Here is a 12,171-nt window from a genome sequence, read left to right on the forward strand (position 1 = left end):
AGCGGAACCCAGAGTGAGCGCTGGAGGCTGCGGTGATGCCCCACAGAGAGGAAAGAACCCGGGATGGTGGGGTTGATCACAGGCCTTAGCGCTCACACATTTTCTTTGGTCCATGTCTATATTCAAAGTTGAAACAGTTTAACTGTCAATCTATTTAAAACCCGCTTAAACTTGGTCTATCGCAATTTAGCTTAATAATAATACCACCACCCCCTAACTCTTGTGTAGTGCTTTTCGGCTACAGATCTGTCGATAAGGAATTGAGTTTAACTGATTTAAGCCAGGTTTAAAATCAAATTCAGAGCGTTCACAAAAGAAGATTTTGCACAGATTTAACTAAATCAGTTAGACATCACACCCTCAGTTACATATAGACAAGACCTATTGGTGAGAAGTATTAGCTGCATAATCACATGAGACTTTATCATAATGAAATAGTTCAGGGTGGAAGGGGGAAAATCAGGCAAGGGTTAAATACTACTAACAAACAGTAATAATAATGCTGACTAAATGAGAGGGATAGAAGTACTGAAACACGTGCCTGCTAGCTCCCTGGGCTCCTTGCGTGTTTCCTGTTTTGTGTTTTCTTTTGATACTGTAAGCTCATTGGGGCGAGGGCTCTCTCTCAATCTACCTAGCACTGGGGCTATTGACAGCTACCACAGCTATCTGATGATAACAGATAGATTCATAGATTCCAAGGCCAGAAGGGACCACTTTGATTGTTATACCAATAAAATAAAACCCAGCAGGATCTTATTAAAGGGGAAAAAGGCAAAATGCCACATTTATTGTGAATACAGAAAGAATCATAGTAAGCAGTTAGTTATAGCTATAACATTCCATTCAATCTCATATTTATTCTCACACACACACAGGTTCTGCAAGGTTGTTATCATAGTTACCAGCCTTAGAGTTGCTCATGCCAAGCCACTGGCCAGGTGGCCTGGACACGAGGAGGGAGCAGGGCCTTGTCAGATGCTCATCTGATGCTCCTGGAAGTTGGTTTGCAGAATCAGACCCCAAAGTTCTACTTTCTAGAGTCCACTTTTATAGGAATTTCTTCCTATGCCAGTCTATGGGAATTGCTTCATCATGCTGTTGCTGGATCAATCAGCAGATGGCACATTCCTGACGGCTCCGTGCTGCCAGATGTTATCTTGTTCTTTGGTTCTCCCATTCTTGAGGCTGTTGGGTGGATTCCAGTCTGCCCTCCTGGGGGCCCTCTGGTTATTTCCACTTGACGCCTTCTTCAGCCGATGGACACTGGATTCTTAGGCTGGCACCTCCCTGATCATTCAGTTATTATCCACACCAAGCATCCATCCACATACATCCTCTATCTTTAATCACAATTGTTAACAAAGCGAGATGAATACAACAAAAGGGCGGGGAGTCTCTGGGTGCTGTTTCTGTTGTTACAGAGTAGTGCTTTGAGTCTCTCTCTGCGTGAGTAGTTGTTGTTACAAAGAATTGCTTTGAGAACAGACTCTGTCTTAGAATGTACTAACACAATTAGCAGCTTGCAAGTTTCATACATAGAGGGAGAGAAACAGTACCAAAAATCAAGAGACCTCTTAATTAGTAATACCCTGGAATTTAAACTGTGGGGAATCAAACTCATTTGTGATTTTAATACAGAACTTCTTTAATATGATCCAACATGATCATCTAGTTTGCCCCCCCCCGTATAACTCAGGCCTTCCCCAAAATGATTCCTAGAGTGTATCTTTTAGAAAAGCATCCAATCTTGATTTAACAATTGTCAGCGATGGAGAAATCACCATGACCCTTAATAAATTGTTCCAATGGTTAATTACTCTCACGGTTGAAAATTTTACATCGTATATCTAGTCTGAATTTGTCTAGCTTCAACTTCTAGCCTTTGGATTGCCTCTGCCTGCTAGACTGAAGAACCAGTTATTAAATATTTGTTCCCCATATAGATACTTATAGACTGTAATCAAGCCACCCCTTCATCTTCTTTGTTAAGCTAAATAGATTGAACTCCTTGAGTCTATCACTGTAAGGCATGTTCTCTAATCCTCTAATCATTCTTGTGGCTCTTTTCTGAACTGTCTCCAATTTATCCAACCTTCTTGATTTGTGGGCACCAGAGCTGGAGATAGTATTCCAGCAGCTCTCATACCAGTGCCAAATACAGAGGGAACATAACCTCTCTGCTCCTACTCAAGATTCTCCTGTTTATGCATTTTAGGATCGCATTAGCACTTTTGGCCCCAGATATACTTTGGGAGCTCATACTCAGTTGATTATGCTCCCCACATAGATACAGGGAATCATTCAACAACTAGTGAAGTCACTTCCGGGGTAGCTCTATGATCTGTATTAATTAACCTAATATAACACCAGCCCTTCTATCGATCTGCAGGGACTGACCCTTGGACCTAAAAAGCAGGACCCCTACTGCTCGAATTACAGGAGCTTGAGCAGATTCTGAGAGGTGGTAGCACTCTCATTAGCCACTAGAGGGAGACAAAGCACCACTCCATAGTAGTGTGGCCTACACGCACAAATACCTGAGCGTGGCTAGGTACCTGGTATGCTGTGACTGCTGCTTAGTACACTAGTCAGTAATCTCACTGTCACCGCATGCTCCCCATGTCTGCTTGCTGAATCCACCTGTTGCCTCGCTTCACACAGTTAGACCGTAAGCTCTTTCAAGCAGAGCTCAACTTCTCTGTGTGTGGGTGTGTACATACAGTACCTAGCACAATGGGGCCCTGATTCCTGATGGGCAGCCTTCCACCGACTTCAGTGAGTTCTGGATCAGGCCCTTAGCATGTGCCACTCATTCTACTGTAACTGGACTCTCTTACTGAAGTGGCTGTCGCAGTACGATGACTCACCTTTAAGTCAGTGGCAGCTTTCTACTCTAGATAAATGTGGGGAATTTACATGCGACACTCCCACCGAAATGCCAGCAATGCCCATGCATGTGAATCCCACACTTGGCCAGATGAGACTTTATGAAGCCTTCATGTGCACATGGAGCTTACCGCAAATTAGGGTTGCCAATTTTAGTTGGATGTAGTCCTGAAGGTTTCATCACATGACAATCTTTAATGAAAGATGAATCTTTAATTCCTGGGGACTCCAGGCCAATCCTGGAGAGTTGGCAACCCTAGCAGCACTAGGAGAGGGACTGTATCTATGTGGATGGTGTGTCACATTTCAAACAGCAAGTTTTAATAGGTGACAGACGGCTCTGACTTCCTTTGAGGCTCTTGCTAGACCAGAGGTGGGCAAACTACGGTCCGCGGGCCACATCCAGCCCGCGGAACCGTCCTTCCCGGCCCCTGAGCTCCTGGCCCGGGAGGCTCACCTCCAGCCCCCCCCGGCTGTTCCCCCTCCCATGCAGCCACGCCAGCAGCAGGGCTGTGAGCTCCTGCTGCTCTGAGCAGCATGGTAAGGGGGTGGCGGCAGCGCACTCGCGCTGCAGTGGAGGGGTTGGGTAGGGGGTCCCGGGGGGGGGCAGTCAGGGGACAGGGAGTGGTTAGGGGCAGGGGGTCCTGGGGGGCAGTCAGGGGTCGGGTGTGTGGATGGGTCGGGGCAGTCAGAGGACGAGGGGGTTGGATGGGGGTGGGATCCTGGGGGGGGGGTTGGGGGGGTCCCAGGAGGGAGCAGTCAGGAGACAAGGAGCAGGGGGGGTTGGATGGGCCAGGGGTTCTGAGGGGGACAGTCAGGGGGCAGGAAGTGGGAGGGGGCAAATATGGGGCAGGGGCCAGGCTGTTTGGGGAGGCACAGCCTTCCCTACTGGACCCTCCATACAGTTTCGCATCCCGATGTGGCCCTCGGGCCAAAATGTTTGCCCAGCCCTGTGCTAGACCATTATGCAGGATACATTTTTTGGCTGTTCTCCTGGGTGCAATGGCTTATTCCCCTGGTGCTCCATTGTTATCAATGTCACTTCATTTTATGGCTTATACAGACTCAGTAGGACTCCACGCAGCTTCTCTATGGGAGCTTGTATAAAGCTCTGTCATCCCTCCACAATAATGGATTTGCTGATGGGGCAGCATGCAGGGGCTGCTATCTCAGAAACCAGATGGGGTTTGATTGAACCTAGCCCTATAACGGGAGGAGAAAGGGAGGTAGATCTCACAGCATAACGCTTTCTGACAGAGCGTGTGAAGCAACACAAGTGCTACGGTTTTCAAGATGGCCGCTCCGTCAGTCACCTCCCCAGTTAGAGCTTTCTGTTCTGGGATGCTGGAGGTAAACTGCCAACTCCCTGGGCCAAATCCTGCTCTCATTTATGCCCATGCAACACTTTGGACTTCAGAGAGATTGCAACCATAGTGCAGTGGTTTAAGGGGAGGTATGAACTGCACATAAAACAGCCCTAAAGTGAACAGAGCACAACTGGGGTTTATAGAGCACAGTCCATTCTCCAGCAATCCTAAAGTGCTGCACAAAGAGATCCATCAGCAGTGTGGGGATTATAAAGAGAAAGCAGCAATTTTGAGCTCAGCAGCAATTCACACACAAAGCCTCAGGCACTGGAACTGGCTTTAAAAGGCTTTACCTTCTACCTGGGCAAAGATGAACAGAGGGAACCTTGGGTTAATCTGTCACCTAAATGACGCGCCTCTAACACTGCAGCAGCCTTTAATGATCCTGCTGTAATGCCAGCGTCAAGTCATAAAACGACAACATAGGACAAACTGAAAGCATTCGGTTAGGAATGGGCCCACAACCTGCTGTGGAACTTGAATCCAGGACTTTTGTCTGCCTGTGTGCACACATTAGGTGTTTCATATAGGGAGATATAGCAATGCAAACAGATGTGCTTCCATGACCTCTCCCCGCTGCACATTAGGTGCAACTAAATACGATTATTTGCACACACTATTGACTGTGGACACAGAATCAAAAGCTGGAGCCCTGGATGCCGAGTGAAGTCCGATTATGAAATGTGGTGCACACCCAGGCAAATATTTCATCAGGTCAAACAAGTAGAATGTGCTAATCACAACTCCTTTGTTTCTGTTACAGTTTAATGTCTTGACAGCAACATGAGTCTCAAAGGATCTACCAGCAGCCAGCCTGGCTCTGCAAAGTAAGAACCTGAATGACAAAGTTTGACTGAATGGCTCATCCCCAAGAACTGCAATAGATTACTACCTTCCACCACAAACACATTTCCTTCCACTCCGGGTTCTCCCGTAAGGGCGAGACTCTGCTTTCTCCTGCTCACTTACTTGGGTCTCCTCAGTTGGGGCCAGGGAAGATTCCACCTTGCCATGTCCCAATGCAGTCTAACCGAACATGCTCACGCATGCCATCATGTATCAAGGCTTTGCCACAAAGTGCCATGTGGTTTGATTGACACTCTAGAGGGAAAAGAAACCTATGTCTGGTTGCCCTGTTTCTGTAGTTCTAGGGTTCATTCAGGTGCCCACAATTTCTATAGGGCAGATTCAAATTATACTTGGCCTGGATACACAAAATCACTCCCTTCTCTCCCTGAAAGCTTCAGCCAACCCTGGACAGCAGGGTGCACGTGGCAGTACACGACACAACTCTGAGCTGCTGCCTGCCCCAGGAGGGGGAAACCAGGACACAGCTCACTATCCTGACTGGCCCCATTGCTATAGCACCCCCTGGCATCAGGACATGGCATTGCAGGGTACTTTGCTGCTTATGCCCCCTGTTGACCACCTGTGCTGGCCTCACAATGGCCTGTTGCTGTTTGGATTTTCTGTGGCCATCACCCCCTCAAATTCAGGCCCCTTCCAGGGTAACAGAAATCCAACTGTAAGTCCAAATAAATACCCAAACTAATAGTTCTTCTGCCCCTCTCAAGCAACCCTGAAGTTCTCTACTCCCCACCCCAACACCTGGCCCTGGCAGAGTTTCTCCTTTGCTGCTTCCTCCCCACCACAGGTCTCCTCCACTGCCTCCCCTCCCCAGGAACCCCAGCAGCTTCCCTCAGGGATCTCCCTGCTCCTCACAGGCCCTACCTCAGGGTCCCCCACAGGAACCTGACCTGCTCCCTGAGTTGTATCCTCCAGCCTGACTTCCCCAGGCTCTTCTGAGAAAGGGGACTCTGCTGGCTCCTCTCTGAACTAAGTTCACGGCTCTGTTTACACAGTCCTCTCTCTGATCCCTCACAGCTGGGATCAGGCATTATAATTAAGTCTCCATCACATTCAGCTGGGGGATAGCTGTCTGGTCACAGGCAAGGCTGAGCCTTGCTTGCCTTAAAGGGCCAGCCAGCCTGTGACAAGGCCCTACAGACTAGAAGGGACCAGCAGATTCTGAGAGAACAAAGAAAGAAAAATGGGTGATGGTCAGTGATGGAAGATCCATACATCTGTTGTCTGAGGCAGAGAGTCCTCTGCCCTTTCTAGGTCTGACCTGCCTGAAGGGAAAGCCAGTGGGCTATGCCTTGGAGTGAGCGAAACCTCAAACAGGAGTAGGTCAGATCCCCTCCCCTCACCAAAAGTAAAGCTCTCCAACAGACTATTCCAGCTTCCTGCCAGGCTCCCCGGCTTGTTGCAGTCGGAGGTGTCACTGGAGAATTGGTGTCAGTGACTGATACTCCTCCAGCTCACCAGGCAGGGTGCTGATAACTACTTCACTTCCACACTAACACAAGTTGGTGTGAAAAACCCATTGCCCTTTGCCATTAAGCTGGTTTGAAAAGCCCACTGCCATTTGCCATTCAAGCACTAGACCAGATTAATTGGTTACTATCTGTGTTGCTCAACTGAATCACATAATGAAGCCAGTAAAAAAAAAAAACACACAACAAAAAACTTTCTGAGATTTGTTGTTTATTTGCTCCTTTTCTTTCCTTTTGCAGCAGCAGTCTGGGCAAAGCAGATGGTGCTTCGAGAATGAGTGCAAAAGATTTATATGGTAAGTCACCACCACGGATACACTAGGCTGCTGCTGAGATTTGTGTGAGTAAAGACTGCCAGGTTCAAACTGGTAGCAGGGAAAGCCGAAGGCATCTTTATTGCATGGCTTCCTGTTCGTATCTCATGGTGGGACAGCGTGGGGCAGTTGTGAGATGAACTGACATGGACACGTCACAATTCTCCTTTAGGGGGCTTCTCACTTTCTAATGAAGCATCCAGTAGCAGAGGCTATTGCAGACAGGACGTCAGACTAGACAAGCCACGGGTCTGTTCCAATACTGTTTCCTATATTTCTCCCTGCTGAGGTGCTATGTGGCAGGAGACAGGCAAACAACATCTGTTTTCCTATACACCATGCTTACAGCAGGTTTTCATGACATGGTAACAGAAAGGCAAATGTCCTCTCTGCACTAGTGGTCATGCCATTGCAATCACTTAGTGCAGCCACCTGATAGGGGCTACCACTCCTGTATTAATTTTGCTAGTGTTACAAGCCTGTGCAAAACAGACACAAGTCCACAGGAATCCCTAACGTTCTCTGGTTGATTTAGCCAGACAACCAGGTTCTCAAAAGTGTGAAGCTAAAAAAGACTGTTGTGAGCAGGTTAATGATTATACTCATTAATTATTCCATATACCATGAAAAGTCAATGTCCTCTGAAGCTTTCAAAGAAGAGAGAGTTTACAAGAAATCATTTTCTAGATGGCAAGAAGAGCTTCAGATGAACATGCGGGGCCACATCCTCAGCTGGTGTAAATTGATGTAGCCACATTGAGGTCAATGGACTTACATACAAAAGCATCGTATCAGAGATAGATATTAATAATCGTCAACATTACTGATGGATCTCAGCTGATTTACACTAGCTGAGGATCTGGTCCACACTATGTAGAGATGGCCTGAACAAGCAAGGGGAGGGGGTGAGAAGAGAAGTCTTCTCCACCACCCAGTTCAGCTAGGAAGATAAAAGATCCTTAGTTTGGTGTACTCTAGTTGTGATCTGGAAAGCCTTCTGTGTGTAGAATTCTCATTGACTTCATTAGCAGGATCCGGCCACAGATACATAATGTTAGTTTTGTGAGTGCAACGTGATGGGTGCAGATATAAAAGCCAGAACTGAACAGAACAGGGCTTTTCTGATTTTGCTTTCCAGCTGCAAAATTACTAAACAACTTTGTGGAATGCTGGCAATTTGTCTGGGTTTTTGTAGACTATCAAAGCATTCCAGCAGCAATTCAATGAGTTGTTCAGACTTGATTACAAACTTGCCTTTGCCTATTGGTTGCCTGAGATATTTTCACTGTATCATAGAATCATAGAACTGGAAGGGACCTCAAGAGGTCATCTAGTCCAGTCCCTTGCACTCATGGCAGGACTTGGTAGTATTATCTAGACCATCCCTGACAGGTGTTTGTCTAACCCGCTCTTAAAAATCCCCAATGATGGAGATTCCACAACCTCCCGAGGCAATTTATTCCAGTGCTTAACCACTCTGACAGGTAGGAAGTTTTTCCTAATGTCCAACCTAAACTTCCCTTGCTGCAATTTAAGCCCATTGCTTCTTGTCCTATCCTCAGAGGTTAAGAAGAACAATTTTTCTCCCTCCTCCTTGTAATAACCTTTTATGTACTTAAAAACTGTTATCATGTCCCCTCTTAGACTTCTCTTCTCCAGACTAAACAAACCCAATTTTTTCAATCTTTCCTCATAGGTCATGTTTTATAGCCCTTTAATCATTTTTGTTGCTCTTCTCTGGACTTTCTCCATTTTGTCCACATCTTTCCTGAAATGTGGCACCCAGAACTGGACACAATACTCCAGTTGAGGCCTAATCAGCGTGGAGTAGACTGGAAGAATTACTTCTTGTGTCTTGCTTACATTACCCCTGCTAATACATCCCAAAGTGATATTTGCTTTTTTTGTAACGGCATTACACGACTGACTCATATTTAGCTTGTGATCCACTATGACCCCCAGATCCCTTTCCACAGTACTCCTTCCTAGGCAGTCATTTCCCATTTTGTATGTGTGCAGTTGATTGTTCCTTTCTAAGTGGAGTACTTTGCATTTGTCCTTATTGAATTTCATCCTGTTTACTTCAGACCATTGCTCCAATTTGTCCAGATCATTTTGAACTTTAATCCTATCCTCCAAAGCACTTGCAACCCCTTCCAGCTTGGTATCGTCTGCAAACTTTATAAGTGTACTCTCTATACCATTATCTAAATCACTGATGAAGATATTGAACAGAACCAGACCCAGAACCGATCCCTCAGAGACCCCACTCGTTATGCCCTTCCAGCATGACTGTGAACCACTGATAACTACTCTCTGGGAATGATTTTTCAACCATTTATGCACCCACCTTATAGTAACTGTAAGGTGATCGTGGTCACAGGTGGGGTGTCTGGGATATTTGTCTCTCTAGAGTGTCCTCCATTGCAGCCTGGTTGCCTGGAGATTTGTCACTGTAAAGTGACCTCAGCCTGGGATAGTATCACCGTGAGTGACCTTCTTGGCTGAAGGGCTGAGTACTTAGCTTAGTGGATAAAGTGTCGAACAAAGTAATCATTAATCATTTAGATTAGCTGCAAAGACCAATACACACAAATAAAGGGAGGAGATAATTCAGTGCTATTTGCACCACTCACTGACTATTTGTGGTCTAATTTCTGTCTGGGGAGAACGTGCACCGGTTATTCTATTGGTCACTTGTCTGGTGACTAAATAACATGTGTTTGAGTGGGAAAAAGAAGTGCTGATGCATTGGACTAGTTGGACCATATTCTCATTTGCACTAAGGTGCCATTACACAGTGTAAGGGGGCCATAGTGCAAATGGGAACCAGGCCTGTTATGTTTTGTAACTCCTATGTAATTCTGTTTTTAACTGTATGTTGAAGGTACCCAGAGCTTGGCTAGGGGAGGGCAGGTTTTCGTGGTGCAAAGATTTCAGTCTAAAAGCCTCCTTCAGTAAATACCTTGATCGTATTTTAGTCTCCTCCGAAGGTTGGGCAAAATAAAAATTAAACCGAAAGTTGAAAATAAAGTATTTTAAACATCTCATGTACTAAGGCCACTTCCCTTAAGACAGATATCCACCAACCATGTGAACGCATCACAGAACTGAGACTTGTTATTAGGTAATCAACATGTGGGTGTTAAAATACTGGCTTTGTGCCTCTCCATAGGGACACTGGCAGCTCTAAAATAGCTTTACTACCCAAAACTGGAAATGGAAAATAAGTAGCCAATGGTTTGGCAAACACTCCCAAAGCACCCATATTCTCTGTAAAACAAATTTGTTCTCAAAAACAAAAGTCAATCACAACACTTAGGTAAAAAGTGCCTTGCTTTTTGGTGAAGCTGCCCCAAAAGCAGTTGTTACAAATTCACCGACACTGAGAGCTTTTCCACACAGCTCCAGTGAATAGTAAGCAAGCAGCATTAGGCTGTGGGCCATATTCTCAGTGGGTGTAAACTGGTATACCATCATTGACTTCAAGGCAGCTCTGCTGATTTACAGCAGCTCTGGATCTGGCCCAATATTGCACAGAGGTGTGTATGTGGCATCTCTCATGCCTAGGGGCACATGAAACTCCCGTAGGTAATTTTTTCAAGGCTCCTCCAAATATCCCTCTGCATGGAGTGATTTCCCAGTCCTAGGGTGCTAGGCCTCCAGCCTCCCTTCTTCAAATCCCTCCCAACAGTTCACTTCTGCAAAGCTCACAAGCGGGGAGAAAAATTAAAATTGTGTAAAGAATTACAGTTAAAAATGCAAATAAAATAAATCTGAAGTGGCCTCAATTATATGACTATGAAGCAGCCAGGGAATGTCAGGTGCTTAGAACCTTGGAAATGCACTTTTATTTACACACACACACCAGGTACATTTGTTGATGTAAATGATCAAAGCTCCACTGGGGCCAATGGAACCCCTCCAGATTTATATCAGCTGAGAATCTGTCCCATTTTGAGCTCCTGGGTTAGGATACATGTACAAACACAAAGCATTATTCTTAAGTGAGCAAGGCCTTAGTTTTATGTCTCTTCCAAAAACAGCCCCTCCAGCAGCACTGTGCCTTTTTAACACACTGCAGCGTGCCACCCATTCAATTATTATCACCAGTACCTGGGGCTTCTGTGGTGGTTTCCCATCCAAGTACTAACTGGCCTGATTCTGCTTAACTTGTCCAATCTTATGGGATTGTAACACAAAGTGGCAGGGATCTGGACTAGACCATATCATTCCTGACAGTGTTCTGAGCCAAACAAAGCCTTTTAAAAGTTGGCATGCTCAGTCCTAAGGCTCTTCAGCTGGTATAAGTCTGTGTAGTGCCTTTGAAGCTGATGGAGCTACACCAATTTACCCCAGCTGAGGCTCTGGCCCGGTGAGTTGCAATAATTTAGCATGGAGGTCAGGAAGGCATGATTCACAGTGGCCAGGTCATATAGGTCAATACAGGATGCAGCCTCCTGGCTAGCGGCAGATGGAAGAAGTGTTCTTGGAAACTGTGGCTATCTGAGCTTCCAAGTACAGTGGGAAGTCCAGATGGATCCCAAATTCAACAGTATAGGAACCAATGGCTGATAAAATCTGCCCTTACCATCAGCTATGGCTGCACACGGTGGAAAATTACTACAGACAGCTTTAGAGAATTAATGTTCTCAATGATTCAGCCAAAAGAAGCACAAAGGAATAGTGCTTTTTTCCCTTTCAGGTCCACAGGCAACCGAGAATGAGATGTGTTATCAGTGTCGAAATGAAAAAAGGTCCAGCTTCATTACCATCCCCATGTCACTAATGGGGAAACTGAGGCACAGAGGGGCTAAATGACAAGTACTGGCATCCCACAGAAGGTCTGTGGCAGGAGCTGGGAATAGGAACCCAGGGTCCACTCTCCCAGCCCCATGCTAGACTACACTGCTTCTATATGAATGAGGTAAGCCTTCTGTGTGCTTACTTTTCTGCCGAAAAACCCTCAGTGGTTGGACACCTATCAGTCTCTCCCACTTTATTGACCTGTATAGGCAACATTTTATAAATGTCATTTAGGATGTCAGAGGTGCAGTACCCCAGTAAATAGAGCATTGAACTCAGATTTGGGAGACCTAGATGCTATTCATGGCTTGGCCAGCAGCCTGCTAGATCATCTTGGGAAAATCACATTACTGCACTGTGCCTCAGTTTCCCTACCTGTGAAATGGGGATAATGACACGGACCTTCTTTGTAAATCACTGTTTATCAGTAGATCTCAAAACACTTTACAAAGGAGGCAA

At 45.9% G+C, this 12,171-nt stretch overlaps 1 protein-coding gene across 1 annotated transcript in view; it reads left to right on the forward strand.

Annotated features, from left to right (window-relative positions):
* The window catches only part of EPS8L2 (EPS8 signaling adaptor L2), a 108,656-nt gene that overhangs the window by 25,019 nt on the left and 71,466 nt on the right, over positions 1-12,171 (forward strand). The window contains exons 2-3 of the mRNA XM_077819875.1: positions 5,020-5,083; positions 6,833-6,888. Coding sequence (XP_077676001.1) covers positions 5,040-5,083; positions 6,833-6,888 — 100 coding nt within the window. The 5' untranslated portion in view covers positions 5,020-5,039. The remainder of the gene's footprint in view (positions 1-5,019; positions 5,084-6,832; positions 6,889-12,171) is intronic.

This window comes from Eretmochelys imbricata, chromosome 6, assembly GCF_965152235.1.
Source record: "Eretmochelys imbricata isolate rEreImb1 chromosome 6, rEreImb1.hap1, whole genome shotgun sequence".
In the NCBI taxonomy this organism is placed as follows: Eukaryota; Metazoa; Chordata; order Testudines; family Cheloniidae; genus Eretmochelys; species Eretmochelys imbricata.